Raw genomic sequence first — 25,456 nt, 5'->3', positions numbered from 1 at the left:
GTATATATGTAGTATGTATGTAGCATGTAGTATGTATGTGGTATGTATGTAGCATGTAGTATGTATGTAGCATGCATGTAGTATGTATGTAGTATGTATGTAGTATATATGTAGCATGTATGTAGCATGTATGTAGCATGTATGTAGCATGTAGTATATATGTAGTATATATGTAGCATGTAGTATGTATGTAGTATGTATGTGGTATGTATGTAGCATGTAGTATGTATGTAGCATGCAGTATGTATGTAGTATATATGTAGTATGTATGTAGCATGTAGTATATATGTAGTATGCATGTTGCATGCATGTAGTATATATGTAGTATGTATGTTGCATGTAGTATATATGTAGTATGTATGTTGCATGTAGTATATATGTAGTATGCATGTTGCATGCATGTAGTATATATGTAGTATGTATGTTGCATGTAGTATATATGTAGTATGAATGTAGCATGTATGTAGTATGTAGTATGAATGTAGCATGTATGTAGTATGCATGTTGTATGTATGTAGCATGTAATTTTTTTTTTTTTTTTTTTTTTTTACATTCAACACATTAGCCGGATGATGGGACTACTACTGTCCCATCATTGGCTAATGTGTCAATCACTGTCATGGTAGCAGGCATCGCCCGATGGGACTTGTAGTCCCATCGGACGATGCCTGCACAGACCCCCGAAGCCTGCACAGCCCCCCGGCAGGCCGGCACAGCCCCCCGGCAGGCCGGCACAGACCACCGGCAGGCCGGCACAGACCACCGGAGCCTGCACAGACCCCCTGGCAGGCCGGCACAGCCCCCCGAAAGGCCCGTACAGACCCCAGAGAGGCTGTACAAGGGAAAAACAGGATTTTTCTTATTCCGATACCGGAAGTCCCATAGACTTGAATGGGACTTCCGGTATCGGAATCGGCGATACCGATACTTTTTTTTAAGATCGGCCGATCCATTCCGATCCGATACTTTGAAGTATCGGACGGTATCGCTCAACTCTACTCATAGCATATTTTTACTAGTAACTCTAAGTATCCGTCTTAGGCAACGATTCCTCAAAGGTCATTATTGTCACGCTGCAGCACTGCAGGTAAATGTAGAGCAATGCAAACTCCAATAGATGGCAGCAGAGTGGAGAGAGGGCTGAAATCCTGCTCAGAGTAGACTAGCAAAACTGCAGCAAGGCTACCACCAGGTAGCAGCAAAAAAGTCAGACAAGCCAGGTCGATACTAGAGAGTAGAGTAGTACCAAGGGGAATTCCAAACACAGAGTTAGAGGAGCACCAAAAGGTCAGTACCGGTCCATAGCAGAAGTACCAGAAGGAAGAGACAGAATCAGGTCATAGCCAAAGCAGAGTCGAGTACCGGGCAATCCCAACACACAGGGACACACAGAGTTGGGATGGGTAGAAGAGGAGTGTACAGACATGGGTAAACTCAGCTAAATGCAGCAGGACAAATCAGGGTTTCACCAGAGCCAGCTACATGCGCCATAGGCAGGAAATCTAACTGGCACTGCCTGCAGGATGCGGCACAGAGAAATAGAAGACCCGACACCATAACGAGGCAGAGAAAGTTAACCCCTGACATGACCAGACCGGGAAAGTCAAGACAAGACCCAAAACCCAGTCTTGATCATGACAATGATTTGTTGTTTAAGATATGTTGAATTTGGTATTGTATTACTCAATTATTTCATTTTTATCTACTTGCAGACAATTTTCTTTTTTTAATTTTTATTGCATTCATCATTTTCCTTGGACATATTTCAAAAAGAACATTAAAAATAAAAAAAGTGTTCAAATCATATTATATACAGAACTATGTAATGGTATGTTTTATTATTTATTTCCTGTTGCTCATATAGTGATAATATACACCGCAGCTCTCTACAGAGATTATCATTTATATTAGTAGTTGTCCCCAATGGGACTTACAATGTAAATTTTAATATCTAATTTGTGCTCAATGGCCAATTTCATAGTAACCTAATTAATTAATCACTATTCACTGTAGGGCAGATTCATCCTTTGTAGCTTTTTAAAATTACTTTTTTGTCTTGTGGTATTCGCTGACGTTTTTTGCTTCAAATTCTTCAGAATGGCTCACATAAATCATGAATTTTGAGCAACATCAAAAATACTCTGTTTATAAAATCACAATTGATGAATCAGCTGAAAACATCTAGAAAACAAAAACCCTGCCCACAATTGTGCATATAAGAAGAAAACAGGAAAACATAAATAAAAGTACAAATTAAAATAATTAGGTACAAATTAACAACAGGCAAAGAGTACTAAAGACTAGACAAAAAAATGCACTAAATAACTGGGACTCCTATTTTTGGAATGCAGGAGAAATAGAAGAGACCCATACATAAAAAAGTTCTTGAAGATTTGCTCTTGTTCTTGCCAAGAAACCCAGCATTATGCGAGCTATGTTACATAGTACAGAATCAAACCATTCATGCATAGAGATAGAATCAGCTTCAATTCTGCCATCAATCAATGTAAATAGCTACCTGTAATCCTTATTTACAGATAATGGAACATATCTGTATTGATTAGAGAATATATGTTTTATTTTCATTTCTATATTTTAAGTCTAACATTCCTCCACCTTATCTATGGATCATATTTTAAATGTCTTGTATGGATCCATAATACAGCATCAAAAAAGACCTATACAGTACTTCAGAATGCCTCAAATTAGATACAAAGATATACAGTGGGGAAAAAAAGTATTTAGTCAGTCAGCAATAGTGCAAGTTCCACCACTTAAAAAGATGAGAGGCGTCTGTAATTTACATCATAGGTAGACCTCAACTATGGGAGACAAACTGAGAAAAAAAAATCCAGAAAATCACAGTGTCTGTTTTTTTTTTCATTTTATTTGCATATTATGGTGGAAAATAAGTATTTGGTCAGAAACAAGCAATCAAGATTTCTGGCTCTCACAGACCTGTAACTTCTTCTTTAAGAGTCTCCTCTTTCCTCCACTCATTACCTGTAGTAATGGCACCTGTTTAAACTTGTTATCAGTATAAAAAGACACCTGTGCACACCCTCAAACAGTCTGACTCCAAACTCCACTATGGTGAAGACCAAAGAGCTGTCAAAGGACACCAGAAACAAAATTGTAGCCCTGCACCAGGCTGGGAAGACTGAATCTGCAATAGCCAACCAGCTTGGAGTGAAGAAATCAACTGTGGGAGCAATAATTAGAAAATGGAAGACATACAAGACCACTGATAATCTCCCTCGATCTGGTGCTCCACGCAAAATCCCACCCCGTGGGGTCAGAATGATCACAAGAACGGTGAGCAAAAATCCCAGAACCACGCGGGGGGACCTAGTGAATGAACTGCAGAGAGCTGGGACCAATGTAACAAGGCCTACCATAAGTAACACACTACGCCACCATGGACTCAGATCCTGCAGTGCCAGACGTGTCCCACTGCTTAAGCCTGTACATGTCCGGGCCCATCTGAAGTTTGCTAGAGAGCATTTGGATGATCCAGAGGAGTTTTGGGAGAATGTCCTATGGTCTGATGAAACCAAACTGGAACTGTTTGGTAGAAACACAACTTGTCGTGTTTGGAGGAAAAAGAATACTGAGTTGCATCCATCAAACACCATACCTACTGTAAAGCATGGTGGTGGAAACATCATGCTTTGGGGCTGTTTCTCTGCAAAGGGGCCAGGACGACTGATCCGGGTACATGAAAGAATGAATGGGGCCATGTATCGTGAGATTTTGAGTGCAAACCTCCTTCCATCAGCAAGGGCATTGAAGATGAAACGTGGCTGGGTCTTTCAACATGACAATGATCCAAAGCACACCGCCAGGGCAACGAAGGAGTGGCTTCGTAAGAAGCATTTCAAGGTCCTGGAGTGGCCTAGCCAGTCTCCAGATCTCAACCCTATAGAAAACCTTTGGAGGGAGTTGAAAGTCCGTGTTGCCAAGCGAAAAGCCAAAAACATCACTGCTCTAGAGGAGATCTGCATGGAGGAATGGGCCAACATACCAACAACAGTGTGTGGCAACCTTGTGAAGACTTACAGAAAACGTTTGACCTCTGTCATTGCCAACAAAGGATATATCACAAAGTATTGAGATGAAATTTTGTTTCTGACCAAATACTTATTTTCCACCATAATATGCAAATAAAATGAAAAAAAAAACAGACTGTGATTTTCTGGATTTTTTTTTCTCAGTTTGTCTCCCATAGTTGAGGTCTACCTATGATGTAAATTACAGACGCCTCCCATCTTTTTAAGTGGTGGAACTTGCACTATTGCTGACTGACTAAATACTTTTTTTCCCCACTGTACAAAGGTTTTTCTTCACAAAATGATATGAAACCAGTGACAAAAATATGGAATGTTTCATTGAATGCTATGTTAGACATGTGCCACATTTCAGGAATGGGGTCATGGTCTCATATTCAACCAATGATGTCATCTTCAACAAATTTTTTATGTTCTCCCCGTGGGTTTCATCTAGGTAGTCCAAAAGTTTGGCAAGAAAACAAAGACATACTGGTAGGGAATTTACGATGTGAGCCCCAATGAGGACAGTGAGGACATTGTCTATAAAGTGCTGTGGAAAATGTTAGTAATATATACACAAGCATAATAAAGAAAAAATTAAACATGCCGCAACCTATGCATGCAAACTAAGGTTCTGCAAACTTGTTCAAATGCTTTAGGAAATCTTTGCACATGAGGAAAAAAAAATCCACAGTAGCAGTCCACATGGAAAAGTTCAAAGAATTAGTTATACTTGGACAAACTTTATCCCCATTACATAAGGCTAATAGTGGTGCAACTCTGTAAGGCTATGGTCACACTATCATTATTTGGTCAGTATTACCTCAGTATGTGTAAGCCAAAACCAGGAGTGGGTGATAAATCCCGAAGTGGTAACGTGTTTCTATTATACTTTTCCTCTGATTGTTCACAACTTTTGTGACACAACAGCGATCTCACCAGTGAGATCGCTGTGTGTGACAGCGATCAGCGACTGGCCCCCCTGCCGGTATCGCTGATCGCTGCAAGAAACCTCTGGACATTTTTTTCGTCGCTGGTCTCCTGCTGGCCAGCACGCATTGCTGCGTGTGACAGGCGGGAGACCAGCAATCAGCTGTAAAAAATAATAATAAAAAAAAAAATATATATATATTGTTATTCTCACCTTCCGACGTCCCGCGCAGCCATCCCGCCTCTCTCCACGCTCCCGGTCCCAGTGATCCTTTGCACGAATGACCGCGAGACTTCGTGATCCCACGAGAACGGACGTCATCGCGGTCATTCTCGCAAAGGATTACTGGGACCGGGAGCATGGAGAAAGGCGGGATGGCTGCGCGGGACGTCGGAAGGTGAGAATAATATTTTTGATTTTAATTCTATTTTTTTACAGGGATGGCATCAGCTCTAATGAACACAGTGATGCTGTGCGCTCGGCATCGCTGTGCTGATCGCTGGTGAAGCTGTTTGTTTGACAGCTCACCAGCGATCACATAGCGACTTACCAGCGATCCTGACACGTTGATATCGTTGTCGGGATCGCTGGTAAGTCGCTATGTGTGACTCCAGCTTTACCGATACTGAGGTAAAATACTGACCAAATACTGAAGGTGTGACCGTAGCCTAACACTGCAAACTACACATGGAGCAGAAGTCCAAGTGTCTGCATTGGATCCTGTAGTAGATATGTTTGACATTTGTAAATAAAGGAAGTCTTTCTCCCTCCTGGAAATATTTGAATACCTCTGCCAGTTATTGAAACTATATCCTAATTTCAATTCTGGTATTGTAAGGTTTTGGTTTCATAGTGAGTCCAAAGACTGGAGTCAGATCCACATCAAGTTCTAAATCTTTCAGTAATTTAAGATGCTGCAATATAGTTGTGAGAAAAATAAACATTTCACTTCGAGCGATATCTTCTCCTACACATTTCCTGACTCCCATGCCAAAAATGAACACCTTTTCCATCAAACTTTTATTAATATGTCCACTCTGGTCAAGAAACCTTTCTGGGATGAACACGTTGGCATCTTCCCACACTGTCCTATAAGTTAAGCAATAGAACAAACATAAATTTATGAAAAACAAATCACTGAAATTAGTACAAGCTATCTTGAGAGATGAAGACCCTCTGAGTGGAAGCTTCCTGCATACAAATGAACACAACTCCCAACAATTAGTCTAAATCCAATAAATCCAGCCCCCTTCTTCTGTAGCTGCCGGAAGGCAGAATGTCATCATGTGACTGAAAAGCAGGTTATTGTGACTTTAGGATCAGAAAACTTGCATAAAGCTATATTATCAAATTAATAAATACTGAATTTTGGACATAAAAAGTAAATGTTATTTAAGAGTGCTTAATATCTTCAAGAGCATGTGTTCCTTGGCTCTAACTTAATTATTATGTAAAACCACGAGCTATAGAGTGAATAGAGATGAGTGAATCTTTTGACATTTGAATTTGCAAACTTCAACAAATTTCTGCAAAAAATATGACTCACAACAAATCAGGAGTAGGATTTTAACCAACTCATTTCAAGCCCTTTAACGCAAACACAGCCTTAGTAATGTCATACCGTCAAAGTGACCTTCACATGTATGGCTATGGCTGAAAGGATGGTAATTGTTCTTTGCTGCTATGGTGTCACATACACTATCTGCAATGTTAGGACCCTCTTTGTCCCACATTTTTTGGTCTTACATCTGAACCTCCTCACAAAATGGGATTCAGACGTATGTGTCGACAGGGCGATTGGCTATAATGGTACCAACAGAGTCAACATGCGCTCTGTCGTGCATCATTTTCGGGTGTATACGTCTACTGGAGGCTGACATTCAGACATAAACATTATGGGGAAGCCCGTCTGACTGCTTTTAAGGTCACGTGAGCCTTCTCCTGCTGTCTGCAGTGTATAAAATGGTCATTTTTTGGGAGATTAGCCCAATTTGAATAGTAAATTGTTTGGATTTGTTCGCTTTGATAAATTCCTAAAAATTCTACACAAATTTGATGAGCAGTTAATTGATTGCTTAATATATTTTTTCTGCTGTATGTAAATAAATCTACAATAAAAAGTTTTTTCTGAATAATAGGAAAGTAACTTGATCTTTGCTATGAGTGTCATGTGCAGAAATTCTCATTGTATGGCCTCATTTACACATCATGTTTATGCATGCAAATGATAAAGCAGTACCAGTCATCAGTGTTTTGGATCAGTATGTCACCAGTGATTGCCCCATGCATCTGTTTTTGCCATCAGTGTGTCATCTGTGTTTTTCACAGATAGATAAATTAATAAATTACAAACTTCTCCTATCACTTGCAATGTTAAATACGTACATCCTTGATCTGTATGAGTTTCTCTCAAACCCATAAACATGTATTGACCCTTCTCATCCATGATACTAGCAGAAAATATATATATCTCTGTGTGTTTTGCATGGTCAGAAGGTCCTTGAAAAAACACGGACATGTGAACAGCTCCATAGATTATTTTTTTGTACAGAGGGGAAAAAAAAGTATTTGATACACTGCCAATGTTGCAAATTTTCCCACCTACAAAGAATGGAGAGGCCTATAACTTTTATTGTAGGTACACTTCAACTCTTAGAGACAGAATCTTAAAAAAACTGAAAATCACATTGTATGATTTTAAATAATTAAATTGTATTTTATTGCATGAAATAAGTATTTGATCACCCACCAAAACGCAAGAATTCTGGGTCTCACTGACCTGTTAGTTTTCCTTTAAGAAGCCCTCCTACTCTGCACTCATTGCCTGTATTAATTGCACCTGTTTGAACTTGTTACCTATATAAAAGACACCTGTCTACACACTCAATCAGCCACACTGCTCTCCACCATGGCCAACACCAAAGATCTGTCTAAGAACACCAGGGACAAAATTGTAGACCTGCACAAGGCTGTGATGAGTTACAGGATAATAGGCATGCAGCTGTTTAGAAGGCATTAACTATTGACACAATTATTAGAAAATGGTAGAAACACAAGATGACTTTCAATCTTCCTCAGAGTGGGGCTCCATGGAAGATCTCACTTTGTGTTATAAGGATGATTCTGAGAAAGGTCAGGAATCAGCCCAGAACTACATGGGAGGACATGGTCAATGACTTGAAGAAAGCTGAGATCACAATCTCAAACATTACCATCAGTAACACACTACATCAGTATGGATTAAAATCCTGCAGGGCATGCAAGGTCCCCTTGCTCATGTCAGCACATGTCCAGGCCCATTAGAAGTTTGCCAATGACCATCTGGATGATCCAAAGGAGGTATTGGACAAGGTCATGGACAGATGAGACCAAAATATAACTTTTTGGTCTTAAGTCCACTCTCCATATTTGGTGGAAGAAGTAGGATGAGTACAACCCCAAGAACACTGTCCCAACTGTGAAGCATGGTGGGGGAAACGGCATACTTTTGGGGTGCTTTTCTGAAATGGAAACAGGACAACTGCACAGCATTGAAGGGAGGATGGATGTAGTCATGTATCGCAAAATTTTGGACAATAACCTCCTTCCCTCAGTAAGAGCATTGAACATGGGTCTTGTCTGGATCTTCGAGCATGACAATGATCCAAAATACATAGACAGGGCAGCTAAGGAGTGGCTCAGTAAGAAGTATTTCAAGATACTGGAGTGGCCAAGCAAGTCTCCAGACCTGAACCCAATAGAAAATCTTTTGAGAGAGCAATCTCAATGTTGCCTAGCAACAGTCCCGAAACTTGAAAGATCTGGAGAAGATCAGTATGGAGCAGTGGGCCAAAATCCCTGCTGCGGTGTGTGCAAACTTTGTCAAGAACTACAGGAAATGTCTGACCTCTGTAATTGCAAACAAAGGTTTCTGTACCAAATACTAAGTTCTGTTTTTCTATTGTATCAAACTTTTATTTCATGCAATAAAATACAAATTAATTATGTAAAATCATACAATGTGATTTTCTGGTTTTTATTTTTGATTCTATCACAGTTGAAGGTTACCTACGATAAAATTTATAGACCTCTCCAGTCTTTGTAGGTGGGAAAACTTGCAAAATCTGCAGTGTAACAAATACTGAGTGAGGCCTAAAGGATCTTTGCTTTTATGTTTGAGCATTTGAGTGTAACTTTTATTCTATATATACAGCCAGTTTTATAAATACATTCATACAGTCATTTTAAAGGGAATCTGTCGCCAGGTTTTTGGTACCTCATCTGACTGAAGCATAATGTAGGAAAAGAGTCCCTGAATAAAACAATGTATCACTTAGTTTACTGGATGCAGCAGTTGTGATACAATCAGCGTTTTTAGATTTAGCATGTAGCAGAGCTGAGAAAGCTAACCCTTCCCATAACCAGGCTTTGTGTTTACATTGTCTATTGACAGTGAGTTGCTTACAATAGGAAGGGGCAGAGTCAGAGGAATGTTTTCCAGCCAGCTAGACACAATAATGATAATGTCCTGGTAATAAAACTCTCACTGTTAGTAAATAACAGCACATAGCTTGATAAGTGACACATTGCTGAATTATGTGTTTAACCCCTACCTCATGCTGTCCTCAGATTACATAACAAAAAGTTTTTGACAGATTCCCTTTAAGAACGTTAATATTAAGATAGCACTTACTGGTCATGATTTACTTGGTAAATGTTTATAAATACAGAGGTGTCTTTTGGAAGCCAATATCCATTCAGGATGGTATCCATAGTAGTGCTGAACAAAAACAAAATGGTAGAGTAAGGTTGAGTTTGAAATACATATTACTGGATTGTTACAATGATGACATCCAATAAAATATATGGATTGTGTTAAAAGGGTTGTCCTGTTTAAATATTAGTGCCAGGGATGCAAAAAATAAAAGTCCCATAGGCTCAGGGATGAAAAAAATAACAAAACCACTTCCATACCACACCATCGTCCATAATTTATTCTTTTTAGCCTTTATTGATTGGCTGCGGCAGTGACTTCATTTTGACAGAGCTGAAGCCAATCGTTGGAAAGCCAATCAGGAAAAACTAGGAGCAATGGGATGAAACTGAATGGGAGGATACACCGATATTAGAAAAAACTTTTTGACAGTTAGAGTGATTAATGAGTGGAACAGGCTGCCACGAGAAGTGGTGAGTTCTCCTTCAATGGAAGTCTTCAAACAGAGGCTGGACAGACATCTGACTGGGATGATTTAGTGAATCCTGCTTTGAGCAGGGGGTTGGACCAGATGGCCCAGGAGGTCCCTTCCAATTCTACGATTCTATGATTCTGTGATTCTATGATTGAGCTCAGCGACCCTGCTGATGTACACAGCATTAACCACTGAGCTCAGTCAATAGATGCAGCGTGGTTAATGTAACATCACTGCTGCAGCTAATCAATCAAGACTGGAGCAGTGGCAAGAGGCAGTGCTGGACCCCTTGAGGGTGAGTAAGAGATCAATTTTGTTTTGTGTGTCCATACGCCAATGGTAGAATAGTCTTTAAAATAAGACAGCCCCATTAATATCAAGATACCACTGTACCTTGACAAGAATCAATTTGAATAGACCACATCTGCGGTCACTGTATGTCAGTCCTGAGAACTGCCCTTTAACTGATGGCATCCACAACTCTTTTGTCTAGGGCAGTGGTTCCCAAACTCCAGTCTTCGCAGACCCCAAAAGGTCATGTTTTCAGGATTTCCTTAGTATTTCACAAGTGATGGAAGTATCATCAAGGCATCAGGAATTCTCTCACATGTGTAACACGATGGAAATCCTGAAAACATGACCTTTTTGCTTCCACGAGGACTGGAGTTTGGGAACTCCACAAGGGATATGTTAAAGCTTTGAACACTGAAATCTGCAAAACTGCCTTGACTCAGAGACCCAAAGTGGGTGGGTGCGGGGTAACTCCAATGCAAATCAAGAACCAGGAATCAGATATAGCTGCCATTGGACTGGCAACCATATATCTAGTGAGTATTGAATCTGTGAAATGGGGAAATAGCACCAAAAGTAACAATTGTTAAACAATGATTTGCTGTTTTGCTTTGGTTGTAGAGTCAACAACCTAAGGATTATGATTACAGATGACAGATGAGCGAATATTTTAATATTCGTTTCAGCTCACGATCGCTGAATTTGAAATATTCACCAATTTAGGCTAGTTTCACACTTGCTTTTTTTTGCAGCGCGTTTTTCCCGCAAAAAAACGCATTGAAAAAACGCATACATAAGCATACAACTGCTGCGTTCTTTTCAAGCATTTTTATGAGCATGCATGAAAAAAACGCATCGTTTTTATGCGTTTGTATGCGTTTTTAGCGCGTTTTTACCGCGTTTGCGTTTTTTTCCAACATTTTTAGGTGGCCCCTCACACTACCCAAACCATGACTTTACTAACCCTAACCCTGACCCTAACCCTAACCCTAACCCTGACCCTAACCCTTAACCAAATCATACTTAACCCTAACCCAAACCCTAAACCCTAACTAACCCTAACCCTAACCCTAACCCTGACCCTAACCCTAACCCTAACCCTGACCCTAACCCTAACCCTAACCCTGACCCTAACCCTAACCCTAACCCTGACCCTAACCATACTTAACCCTAACCCTGACCCTAACCCTAACCCTAACCCTGACCCTAACCCTTAACCAAACCATACTAAACCCTAATCCTGACCCTAACCCTGACCCTAACCCTAACCCTAACCCTTAACAAAACCATACTTAACCCTAATCCTGACCCTAACCCTGACCCTAATCCTTAACAAAACCATACTTAACCCTAATCCTGACCCTAACCCTGACCCTAACCCTAACCCTAACCCTTAACAAAACCATACTTAACCCTAATCCTGACCCTAACCCTGACCCTAATCCTTAACAAAACCATACTTAACCCTAATCCTGACCCTAACCCTGACCCTAACCCTAACCCTGACCCTAACCCTAACCCTGACCCTAACCCTGACCCTAACCCTTAACAAAACCATACTTAACCCTAATCCTGACCCTAACCCTGACCCTAATCCTTAACAAAACCATACTTAACCCTAATCCTGACCCTAACCCTGACCCTAACCCTAACCCTAACCCTAACCCTGACCCTAACCCTAACCCTAACCCTAACCCTGACCCTAACCCTTAACAAAACCATACTTAACCCTAATCCTGACCCTAACCATGACCCTAATCCTTAACAAAACCATACTTAACCCTAACCCTGACCCTAACCCTAACCCTAACCCTGACCCTGACCATAACCCTAACCCTAAACCCCCTTAACTAACCCTAACTCTAACCCAAACCCCTAAATTCCATGGTTTAAAAAAAAAAACGCATATGCAAAAAAACGCATACATGAGCATGCCAGTGCGCACATATGCGCATCCATAGGCTATAATGGCCATTTTTAGCGCAAAACGTGCGCATATGTGCGCATGCGCTTTTTTGCAGGGCCAAAAAATGCAACATGCTGCGTCTGGAAAATCCCAACGCACACCCCAAAAAAACGCAGCGCATGAAAATCGCATACATGCGCTGACCAGTGCGCAGGTATGCGCACCCATGTTAAATATAGGGGAAAAAACGCATGCGCAGGTGTGCGTTTTTTTCCAGCGCTAAAAAACGCAAATGTGAAACCAGCCTTAATCATCAATTTAATAGCCGAATATAGCTGAACATACACAGCACAAAAGTCAATGTTTCCCATGCTGTGAAACACCGGCGTAACGCTTCTGATCGGCGGTGAAATCATCCCCGCCGGTCAGAGAGCTGTGGTTCCCACGCTGTCAAAAGACAGTTTGAGCACTCAACTGTGATCAGAGGTATAAAGTTTACCTCCGGCGACTGGTGTCAGCTGATGGGACTATAGCTCCCATCAGTTGACACCTGCTGCTACTAATAACAGTGAGAGCAGGAGTGGCAGATGGGAGCTCCTTAGCTGTAAATAAATAATTTAAAAAAAAAACCTGCATGGGTTCCCCTGTATTTTTGATAACTATTCAGGCAAAACTCACAGCTGAGGGCTGCAAGAATAAAGGGGTTCACGTGCCTTATTTTTAATTATTTAAATAAATAATTTAAAAAAACAGAGTAGGGTCACCCCCATTTTTGACAAGCTAAAGCACACAGCTGGGGTCTGGTATTCTCAGGTTGGTAAGGGGCCATGGGTATGGGCCCCCCAGCCTAAAAATAGCAGCCCGCAGCTGCCCAGAAAAGGCACATCTACAGTTGTGGCCAAAAGTATTGACACCCCTGCAATTCTGTCAGATAATACTCAGTTTCTTCCTGAAAATGATTGCAAACACAAATTCTTTGGTATTATTATCTTCATTTAATTTGTCTTAAATGAAAAAACACAAAAGAGAATGAAGCAAAAAGCAAAACATTGATCATTTCACACAAAACTCCAAAAATGGGCCAGACAAAAGTATTGGCACTCTCAGCCTAATACTTGGTTGCACAACCTTTAGCCAAAATAACTGCGACCAACCGCTTCCGGTAACCATCAATGAGTTTCTTACAATGCTCTGCTGGAATTTTAGACCATTCTTCTTTGGCAAACTGCTCCAGGTCCCTGATATTTGAAGGGTGCCTTCTCCACACTGCCATTTTTAGATCTCTCCACAGGTGTTCTATGGGATTCAGGTCTGGACTCATTGCTGGCCACTTTAGAAGTCTCCAGTGCTTTCTCTCAAACCATTTTCTAGTGCTTTTTGAAGTGTGTTTTGGGTCATTGTCCTGCTGGAAGACCCATGACCTCTGAGGGAGACCCAGCTTTCTCACACTGGGCCCTACATTATGCTGCAAAATTTGTTGGTAGTCTTCTGACTTCATAATGCCATGCACACGGTCAAGCAGTCCAGTGCCAGAGGCAGCAAAGCAACCCCAAAACATCAGGGAACCTCCGCCATGTTTGACAGTAGGGACCGTGTTCTTTTCTTTGAATGCCTCTTTTTTTCTCCTGTAAACTCTATGTTGATGCCTTTGCCCAAAAAGCCCTACTTTTGTCTCATCTGACCAGAGAACATTCTTACAAAACGTTTTAGGCTTTTTCAGGTAAGTTTTGGCAAACTCCAGCCTGGCTTTTTTATGTCTCGGGGTAAGAAGTGGGGTCTTCCTGGGTCTCCTACCATACAGTCCCTTTTCATTCAGACGCCGACGGATAGTACAGGTTGACACTGTTGTACCCTCGGACTGCAGGGCAGCTTGAACTTGTTTGGATGTTAGTCGAGGTTCTTTATCCAACATCCGCACAATCTTGCGTTGAAATCTCTTGTCAATTTTTCTTTTCCATCCACATCTAGGGAGGTTAGCCACAGTGCCATGGGCTTTAAACTTCTTGATAACACTGCGCATGGTAGACACAGGAACATTCAGGTCTTTGGAGATGGACTTGTAGCCTTGAGATTGCTCATGCTTCCTCACAATTTGGTTTCTCAAGTACTCAGACAGTTCTTTGGTCTTCTTTCTTTTCTCCATGCTCAATGAGGTACACACAAGGACACAGGACAGAGGTTGAGTCAACTTTAATCCATGTCAACTGGCTGCAAGTGTGATTTTGTTACTGTCAACACCTGTTAGGTGCCACAGGTAAGTTACAGGTGCTGTTAATTACACAAATCAGAGAAGCATCACATGATTTTTTGAACAGTGCCAATACTTTTGTCCACCCTCTTTTTTATGTTTGGTGTGGAATTATATCCAATTTGGCTTTAGGACAATCCTTTTTGTGTTTTTTCAAATTAAATGAAGATAATAATACCAAAGAATTTGTGTTTGCAATCATTTTCAGGAAGAAACTGAGAATTATCTGACAGAATTGCAGGGGTGTCAATACTTTTGGCCACAACTGTATTAGATGCTCCAATTCTGGTGCTTTGCCCAGCTCTTCCCACTTGCCCTGTAGCGGTGGCAAGTGGTTTTTATATTAGTGGGGTTGATATCACCTTTGTATTGTCAGATAACATCAAGCCCACGGGCTAGTAATAGAGAGCTGTTTATAAGACACCTGTCCATTACTAATCCTATAGTTATGTGGTAAATAAAGACACCTTTATTAGAAATAAGACTAAACAGTTTTCCTTTTATATTTAAAAATAACAAACACAGTTATAATCTCCTAACGCCTATTCCACCAAAGCCCTCGTTCTGATGTAATAAAACTAAAACAAAAAAGCAACAATATCCCTCAGCTATCTGTTGTTTTGTCTCTCACCGTAATCTATGTCTGGGGTATTAATAGTTTTCAACCTAGACGGTGCCAAGATGCGACTGTCCAGGCTGAGAACCACTGGTGAATTAGATGCTGCGATCTCAGCCTCAGTGACTAGCGGTGATGTCAACGAGGTTCCCTCCGGTCACTGAGGCTACATTCCCAGCAGGGATGAACTGTCGTGACCTCAGCACCATGGGAAAAAGTCAATGATGAGCTCAGAGCAGATTAATCTCAGTGACTTCACAGCAGATTACCATGAGAATTTCTCACCTTCACACTACCATAGAATAGTGGCGAGTACTATGCAAGAAAACATCGCATAGCACTTGGCCCAATGTTAATCTATGAGGCAGCTCACATCAGTGTTTATTTTCTCAGCCATATTCGGCACATGTGTAAAATCGCAGCATGCTGTAATTTTACCGAGACTCAGCTGAGACTCGCCAATGCAAGCCCATGAGTGTGAGAAAAAAAAAAAAAATCGCACAGCACTCAGTTCATGTAAGTGCTGTCTGATTTTTACACACCGATGTCCTTTGAAAAGCTGGTAATTCATGTGATAGTTTAAAGTCTTTCTTGGTAGTTGTGGATGAGGTTCTTTATTTTCTCAGATGGCAAAACTGCCCACTCTACTTGCCAAAAAGCCTCCAGTTCCTGTAAATTCCTGGGCTGTATAACTTGAACTGGGTGCTTGAAATCTCCACAGAGTAGCTCAATGATATTGAGGTCAGAAGACTGAGATGGCCACTCCAGAACCTTCATTTGGCTCTGCTGTTGCCAATGACTGGTCGACTTGGCCTTGTGTTTTGGATCATTGTCATGTTGGAACGTCCAAGTACGTCCCATGCGCAGCTTCCGGGCTGATGATTGCAAATTTGCCCACAGTATTTGCTGATAATGTGCTGCATTCATATTTCCTTCAACTTTGACCAAGCTTCCTGTGCATTTGTAGCTCACACATCCCCAAAACACCAGCGATCCACATCTGTGCTTTACAGTAGGAATGGTGTTCCTTTCATCAGGCCTTGTTGACCTCTCTCAAACTGTAATGTTTATGGTTGTAGCCAAAAAGTTCAATTTAGGTTTCATGACTTCAAATTACCTTGTTCCAGAAGTTTTGAGGCTTGTTTTCAGGGAGTCCAGTATTTCAGCTGATGTTATCTGTGAATTTTTCTTTTCATTCCAAACAATCTTCCTGGCATTTGTCACAGGTCACAGGTGAGGATGTTACCTTTAGTATCCATTCAAACCAATTTGTGTCAACTTCCGCACATGTTATGAGGCCAAAATCACCAGAGTATGTAAACTTTTGATCAGGGTCATTTGGATGCTTTGGGTTGTCATTAAGATTTAAAAAGAGAAAACACAGTAGTTTGACAATAAATGGCCTCAACCAACCACTAACCTTGAGTGGAGAAAAAATTTTGGTGTTATCATGCATGTTCTCTGAAAAAGGCCAAGAAAGTAAAAATTCTGCCGGGGAATGTAAACTTTTGAGCACAACGGTATATATATATATATATATTTATACAGATGGCAGTGGCAAACACACACACATACACACATATATATATATATATATATATGTATACCAAGAGAAAAAAGTAAAAAGCAGCACAAAGAAAAAAATTCAATAAGGATGCAAAGCCCTTCCAGGCATGTGCCAAACCTTATATGCAAAATCCATAGAAAAATGGAGGCAGCACACCATTCAAATCTAAGATTTAAAGTTGCTAAATTTTAATAGCCATCACAGCGACGTTTCAGCTCATGTTGAGCCTTTTTCAAGCCAGAAAAAGGCTCAACATGAGCCCATGAGCCAAAACTTTGCTGTGATGGGCTATTAAAATTTAGCAACTTTAAATTTTGGATTTGAATGGTGTGCTGCCTCCATTTTTCTATGGATTATATATATATATATATATATATATATATATATATATATATATAGTAAGGTTCCACCATGTGAGTGGTTGGGGATTACTCCCTTTGCAGGTCTGTGAGATAAACACTGGCATGCTCCGGGTTAAAATGAAGCCATTCAGTTTATTACTAAGACAGTTCCAGCAGCCATTTTCACTGTCTGTTAAACATTCAGCTTTTTCAGCTTTAAGATGTGAATACAGCTACAGTCTCTCACTGACGCCGGTCAGTATAACACAGACACCTGTCCTGTTATGATTGAGTCACCGTAGGAGGCAAAAACAGAAATGCTAGCTAAGTCCAGAAAACCAGAGAAGTTGGCAGCTATCGGATTGCAGACCCCTGAACCTATCAACATAACTAGCAGTAGCCGTGGGGGGTTCCTACGATGCCCTAGACCCCTCGATCACAGCCGGAGAATTAAATAGGCCTAAAGAAAGAAAGGGGAAATCTAAACTGCCCCAGAGCAGACCCCAAAGCAATAGGCAGCCCCCAACATATAATGACGGTGAAGCAAGATGAAAATACTAACACAGACAGAAAGATAGACTGAGCAAAGAGGGGCCCAAGCTAACTAAATAGAAAAGGACAGGAAGGCTGCTGTCTGCAATCCGTGAAAAACCCTATGAAAATAAGAACCAACAGACTGACAGTGAAAAAGGCCCTGAAGATGCTAGGCTTCAAAAAAGCTATGTCAGTACTCAGGAATATACTGAAGACAGAGATACTGGCAAAAGGAGATTCAGCTCACCCCAGCAGGGAATGGCAGAATCCAGAAAAGCAAGGAAACAAAAACAAAACAAAAAGCTAACAGGCAAAACAGAAACTTAGCTTTAGAGGAGCAGGAATCAGACTGGTGTCCTAGAAGTCCACAGAGAAATCACCCGCAGGGCAGAAGGGCGTCGGCAGCCTTATATCCAGTCCGTGACTCCACTCAGCCAGTCATCCTCATTAGACTCAGGTGCCTGATAATCAGGCTCATTACCTTCCTTTACCAGAATAGGGAGTTCACCAGACCTCAGTGACGAAGGGGAAAATGAACTCACAACAGCACCCCCCCTTGAGGAGGGGTCACCGAACCCTCAACCACACCACCAGGGCGATCAGGGTGAGCCCTATGAAATGCACGCACCAATCTTTTGGCATGAATATCAGAGGCAGAGACCCAGGAATTATCCTCCTGACCATAACCCTTCCACTTAACCAAATACTGGAGTCTCCGTCTAGCCAGACGGGAATCCAGTATTTTCTCTACCTCATATTCCATGTTACCTTCAACCAATACAGGGTCTGGAGGTGCCACCCCAGGAACAACTGGTTCAACAAACCTCTTCAGCAAGGACTTATGGAACACATTATGGATTTTAAATGTGACAGGAAGAGCCAAACGAAAAGAGACCGGATTAATAATCTCCAAAATCTTGTAAGGTCCAATAAATCTAGGCTTAAACTTAGGAGAAGCCACCTTCATAGCAATATTTTTTGATGATAATCACACCATATCACCAATCTTAAACTGGGGACCAATGGTCCTATGTCGATTGGAAAACCGCTGGGCCTTTTCCTGGGAGAGAGATAACTTATCCACCACTTGGTCCCAGATCTGGTGCATTCTCTCCACCCCAGTGTCAACACCTGGGCAGGCAGAAGGCTCCACCTGCCCTGAAGAAAATCGAGGATGAAACCCAAAGTTACAAAAAAAAGGTGACATCAAAGTGGCAGAACTAGCTCTATTATTTAAAGCAAATTCGGCCAAGGGCAAAAACGAAACCCAATCATCCTGATCAGCGGAAATAAAACATCTCAAATACGACTCCAAGGTCTGGTTTGTTCTCTCTGTCTGCCCATTGGTCTGAGGGTGAAAAGCAGAGGAGAAGGACAACTGAATTCCCAGCTTGGAACAGAAAGTCCTCCAAAATCTAGACACAAACTGAACTCCTCTGTCAGACACAATGTTCTCAGGAATCCCGTGTAAGCGAACCACCTGTTGCAAAAACAGGGGCACCAACTCAGAGGAAGATGGCAACTTAGGGAGTGGTACAAGATGAACCATCTTAGAGAACCTATCATAAATCACCCAAATAACAGTCATTCTTTGAGAGACCGGCATATCAGAGATGAAATCCATTGAAATATGGGTCCATGGCCTCCTGGGGACCGGCAAAGGCATCAACAACCCACTAGAGCGAGAACAAGATTTAGACCGGGAGCAAGTCCCACAGGGCTGCACAAAATTCCTGACATCATGAGACAAGGTGGGCCACCAAAAAGAGCGACTCACCAGATCTCTAGTACCAAAAATACCTGGATGACCAGCCAATGCAGAGCAATGAACTTCAGACATCACTCTCTTCTTCCACTGGTCAGGAACATACAACTTTCCACTGGGACAACGCTCAGGTTTGTCCTCCTGGAACTCTTGCAGGGCAAGTCTCAAATCGGGCGAGATGGCAGAAAGAACTACCCCTTCGCCTAAGATGGTAGCAGGCTTGGTCACCACAGGAGAATCAGCAAAGAAACTCCTAGAGAGGGCGTTTGCCTTGACATTCTTAGTTCCAGGAAGAAAAGAGACCACAAAATCAAAACGTGTAAAAAACAAGGCCCACCTAGCCTGTCTAGGGTTCAAGCGTTTAGCCGACTCTAGGTAAATCATATTCTTGTGGTCAGTGAGGACCACAACTTGATGTTTATCTCCCTCCAACCAATGTCTCCACTCCTCAAATGCCCATTTCATGGCCAACAGTTCCCGATTCCCCACATCATAGTTACGTTCAGATGGAGAGAACTTTCGGGAAAAGAAAGCACAGGGATTCATTTTAGATGTCACAGGATCCTTTTGGGACAAAACAGCTCCTGCACCAATCTCAGAAGCATCCACCTCTACCTGGAACGGGAGTGAGACATCAGGTTGCCGCAAAACCGGGGCGGAGGTAAATCTTCGCTTCAGCTCCTGAAAGGAAGAAACAGCCTCCGGAGACCAATTCAACACATCAGCACCCTTCTTAGTCAGATCAGTCAATGGCTTGGCAATACTAGAAAATTTTGCTATAAATTTCCGATAAAAGTTAGCAAAACCCAAAAACTTCTGGAGGGCCTTCAAAGAAGTGGGCTTAACCCAATCATAAATGGCCTGTACCTTGGCCGGGTCCATTTCAATAGTTGACGGAGACAAAATAAATCCCAAAAATGAAATCCTCTGTACTCCAAAAAGGCATTTTGATCCTTTGACATACAGGGAATTCTCCCTCAAGATCCGGAACACAGTCCGAATATGTTCCACTTGAGAATCCCAATCCTTGGAGAAGATCAAAATATCATCCAGATAGATAATCAAAAATTTATCGACAAAGTCTCGGAAAATATCGTTCATGAAGCACTGGAAGACAGAAGGGGCATTAGTGAGCCCAAAAGGCATCACCAGGTACTCAAAATGTCCCTCCGGAGTATTAAACGCCGTCTTCCATTCATTCCCCTGCTTAATGCGGATAAGATTATACACCCCCCTGAGGTCAAGCTTGCTAAACCAGCAAGCACCTCTAACTCTAGAGAATAGATCCGAAATCAGGGGTAACGGATACTGATATTTAATAGTAATTTTATTGAGGGCACGATAATCAATACAAGGCCTTAAAGAACCATCCTTTTTGGCCACAAAAAAAAAACCGGCACCAAAGGGTGAAGAGGATGGTCTAATATGACCCTTTTCCAACGCCTCCTTAATATAGGACCGCATAGCCTCGTGCTCGGGTACAGATAAATTGAAGAGCCGACCCTTGGGAAATTTACACCCCGAGCTTAGTTCAATTGCACAGTCATAACTCCTATGAGGAGGCAAGGATGCAGACTCCTTCTCATCAAATACATCATAAAAGTCCACCAAATAGTCAGGAACATCATGCGACTGAGGAGAGGTGGAAAAAACCGGAGCCTCACTAAAGGCACACCGACAACCCCAACTCACCACAGACACAGATTTCCAATCCAAAACTGGATTATGAATTTGCAACCAGGGAAACCCCAGAACAATGGCATCATGCAGACCATGCAATACCAAAAATCTGCAATTTTCTTGATGGTCTGGGGATACCCGCATGACCACCTGGGTCCAAAACTGAGGTTTATTTTTAGCCAAAGGAGTAGCATCAATCCCCCTCAAAGGGATAGGCGTCTGCAGAGGTGTCATCGGAAATCCACAACGTTTAGCAAAATCCAAGTCCATTAAGTTTAGCGCTGCTCCCGAATCCACAAAAGCCTTGGCGGAAAATGTGGACAGGGAGCAGATCAGAGTAATTGCCAGAAGAAACTTAGGTTGAACACCACCAACAGAAAACGTGTGTGCAAAGCGTTTCTCTCGTTTAGGACAAACAGAAATAATATGCGAGGCATCTCCACAGAAAAAACACAGCTTATTACGCCTTCTGGACTCCTGACGTTGCGCCTTAGACAAAACTCTATCACATTGCATAGGTTCAGACGTCTGCTCAACCAGTGGCAACACCTCTCGTGCAATCCTGCGTTCATGTAAACGCCGATCAACCTGAATGGCTAATGACATAGAATCATCCAGACCAGAGGGAACAGGAAATCCCACCATAGTATCTTTTACGGCTTCTGGCAAAGCCTTCCGAAAGAGAGCAGCCAAGGCATTATCATTCCAGGTAGTAAGGACCGCCCACTTTCAGAACTTTTGACAGTACAACTCTGCAGAATCTCGACCCTGGTTCAATGCCAACAGGGTCTTCTCAGCCTGATCAATAGCATTGGGTTAGTCATACAACAACCCCAAAGCTTGAAAGAATGCGTTCACATTAGTCAGAATAGGATCATCTGGTTTCAAAGAAAACGCCCAATCCTGGGGATCGCCACGCAGCAAAGAGATGACAATTTTAACCTGCTGTGCGGAGCTCCCTGACGAGTTAGGCTTCAAGGCAAAAAATAATTTACAATTATTTTTGAAACTCAAAAATTTAGATCGATCCCCAAAAAATACATCAGGTGTAGGGATGTTTGGTTCAACAGCATGCGAACGAGCAAGGTAGGCGGAAATTCCCCGCACTTCCGCAGCGAGCTGCTCCACACGATCAGACAATTGCTTTATCTCCATTGAGAGAGAAAAAAAAAAAATTCCCCCTACAGCCTCAGAGATATAGAGGAAAGAATATACACACACCTTTTTTTTTTTTTTTTAAACACAATTCTTTCCTGCTATTGAGTACCCTAGGATCTGCGGTATGGCGGGTGATTCTGTTATGATTGAGTCACCGTAGGAGGCAAAAACAGAAATGCTAGCTAAGTCCAGAAAACCAGAGAAGTTGGCAGCTATCGGATTGCAGACCCCTGAACCTATCAACACAACTAGCAGTAGCCGTGGGGGGTTCCTACGATGCCCTAGACCCCTCGATCACTGCCGGAGAATTAAATAGGCCTAAAGAAAGAAAGGGGAAATCTAAACTGCCCCAGAGCAGACCCCAAAGCAATAGGCAGCCCCCAACATATAATGACGGTGAAGCAAGATGAAAATACTAACACAGACAGAAAGATAGACTGAGCAAAGAGGGGCCCAAGCTAACTAAATAGAAAAGGACATGAAGGCTGCTGTCTGTAATCTGTGAAAAACCCTATGAAAATAAGAGCCAACAGACTGACAGTGAAAAAGGCCCTGAAGACGCTAGGCTTCAAAAAAGCTATGTCAGTACTCAGGAATATACTGAAGACAGAGCTACAGGCAAAAGGAGATTCAGCTCACCCCAGCAGGGAATGGCAGAATCCAGAAAAGCAAGGAAACAAAAACAAAACAAAAAGCTAACAGGCAAAACAGAAACTTAGCTTTAGAGGAGCAGGAATCAGACTGGTGTCCTAGAAGTCCACAGAGAAATCACCCGCAGGGCAGAAGGGCGTCGGCAGCCTTATATCCAGTCCGTGACTCCACTCAGCCAGTCATCCTCATTAGACTCAGGTGCCTGATAATCAGGCTCATTACCTTCCTTTACCAGAATAGGGAGTTCACCAGACCTCAGTGACGAAGGGGAAAATGAACTCACAACACTGTCCATTACTGGCTAGTGTCGGCCACACAGGTTCTCGGATCCCTCTTGTCCTCAGAGTTATCCATAAACATGGAATAAAATACAGTATTTTCCTGAACAATACTTCTCACTGACCCCGGTCAGTATAACACACGGTTGTCAAGACCGTTACCTGTTGGATCGCCACACAGGTTCTTGGATTCCTCTTATTCTCAGAGGCCTCCGATAAATGTCAGTTCACACACAGTCTCTTTCTGACCCCGTTCAGTATCACACGGTTTTCAAGACCGTTACCTGTTGGCCACACAGGTTCTCGGATCCCTCTTATCCGCAGAGGTATCCCGTAAGCATTTCTCTCTGACCCTGGTCAGTATCACATAGTTTTCAAGACCGTCCGCTCCTTTTGGCTCGGAGTCGCCAGCACGGCTTCCCCAGGCTATGCGATGTCCGAGCCTGGAACATGGGGGCTCTATCTGGGCTGACAGACTCCAACACACTCTCACATATGTTCAACACGCCTTCCTTAGAGAGGGAACTGGGAGTGGTTACAGGCTATCACATGGCTAGTCACATGTTCATGACCTCATCACAGGTCCTGCAGATTCACACCCACACACTTTAGGCAAAACGGGGTACAGGGAGCCCCCTCACCACAGTGTGTGGTACATGAGTAGCCAGAACCTTCCAACTCTCATAGCTACCCGTAGCCCGGACCCAAATGTGAACAAAAACTACTTAAAAATGTACGCACACTTAAGAAAACACTATGGGTTACATCACAGGGAGTTGCCATCCCTGTATCACATACCTTCCATTAACCACTTGACCACCAGTCACACCACATTTATACATATATATGTAAATATATATATACCGGGTGAGTCATAAAGGACGGACGTTTTTAAACTAATCATAAAATCGTTAAATATTTATTAAATATAAATGTATTCACAGATTTGGTTATGTATACTGACAAATATTTGACAAATTCAAGTGTGGAAAACAACATCTGCCATGTGGTGGCCATTATCAGTGATGCATTTCCAAAGGCGTTCTTGGAAGTTGGCATCAACACGTTCCAACACAACTCTGTCGATTTGGGCAACTTCCACTCGAATAGCTTCCTTCAGTTCTTGTAATGATCGAGGCTTAAGCTTGTATACACGTGATTTGAGGTGACCCCATAAGTAATAATCGCACATGGACAGGTCTGGGGACCTAGGAGGCCAATTAATATCGCCAAACCTGGAAATGATGCGACCAGGGAAGAGAGGACGAAGACCGTTCATTGTTGCTCCGGCTGTGTGGGCCGTTGCCCCATCTTGTTGAAACCACACACTAGAGATGGGGATATGTTGCCGTCGTAACTCAGGAACAAAGAAGTTATTTATCATGGCGATATAACGTTGTGAGTTCACGGTAACAGTATTGCCATTATCGCCTTCGAAAAAGTACGGACCGATCACGCCATATTTGCCCATAGCGCACCACACCGTTACCTTAGGGCTGTGCAGTGGTCGTTCATGTAATTCTTTCGGATTTTCATAGGCCCAATAACGGCAGTTCTGCTGATTAACCATGCCATTGACATGGAAATGAGCTTCATCACTCATGAATAAAATAAGGTTGTCGTTTTGCTCAATAATTGCTTCCATCTCATGTGCGAACTTCAGTCGCGCTGCGTAATCCCCGCGCTCCAACTGTTGCACAATGGCCAATTTATAGGGGTGGAAATGCAGGTCTAAATGCAAAATATGCCTTACTGTACAATTACTGAGGGCAAGTTCTAAAGAATGTTTCCGAGCAGATCGACTCGGACTACGCAGCATGGCTTGCCTGACGCGTTCCACATTTTCAGGGGTACGTGCCGTTCTTGGAGCCCCCGGTGGTCATTTGTTCATTAGTGTACCTCGTGTATGGAGTGCTTCAACCCAACGTAGGATAGTGTTACGAGCGGGAACAGCTTGATTTCTGTGAATATTGAAATGACGCCGAAACTCACGCTGAACGGCTGTGATACACTCATTATTCTTGACAAAACTGTCGTACGCAAAAACGCGATGTTCTATCGTCCACGGCACCATAGCTTAAACTGAAACTAAAATAAAAACAATGCTTTCACCTCACAAACATAACCCCGCCTCCCGCACATCTCTACCTCTACCTGGTGGTGAGTTATAGTCACTTCAAATACATCCGTCCTTTATGACTCACCCGGTATATATATATACTAGCTGAAGAGCCTGGCGCTGCCCGGGCATAGTAACTAACTGTGGTTAGTTA

General features: G+C 42.3%; 1 protein-coding gene across 1 annotated transcript in view; it reads right to left on the bottom strand.

Annotated features, from left to right (window-relative positions):
• Positions 1-5,340: 5,340 nt before the first annotated feature.
• Positions 5,341-25,456, bottom strand: part of LOC141048292 (cytochrome P450 1A1-like) — a 99,385-nt gene continuing 79,269 nt past the window's right edge. Inside the window, exons 6-7 of the mRNA XM_073543744.1 lie at positions 9,653-9,739; positions 5,341-6,069 (exon numbers count right to left, since the gene is read on the bottom strand). Of these exons, the coding sequence (XP_073399845.1) occupies positions 5,787-6,069; positions 9,653-9,739 (370 nt within the window). The 3' untranslated portion in view covers positions 5,341-5,786. The remainder of the gene's footprint in view (positions 6,070-9,652; positions 9,740-25,456) is intronic.

Source organism: Dendrobates tinctorius, unplaced genomic scaffold, assembly GCF_039654945.1.
Source record: "Dendrobates tinctorius isolate UK_male_01 unplaced genomic scaffold, ASM3965494v1 ptg000134l, whole genome shotgun sequence".
Classification (NCBI taxonomy): Eukaryota; Metazoa; Chordata; class Amphibia; order Anura; family Dendrobatidae; genus Dendrobates; species Dendrobates tinctorius.
The sequence above is the reverse complement of the archived record's forward strand: the minus strand, read 5'-3'. Positions and strand labels throughout refer to the sequence as shown.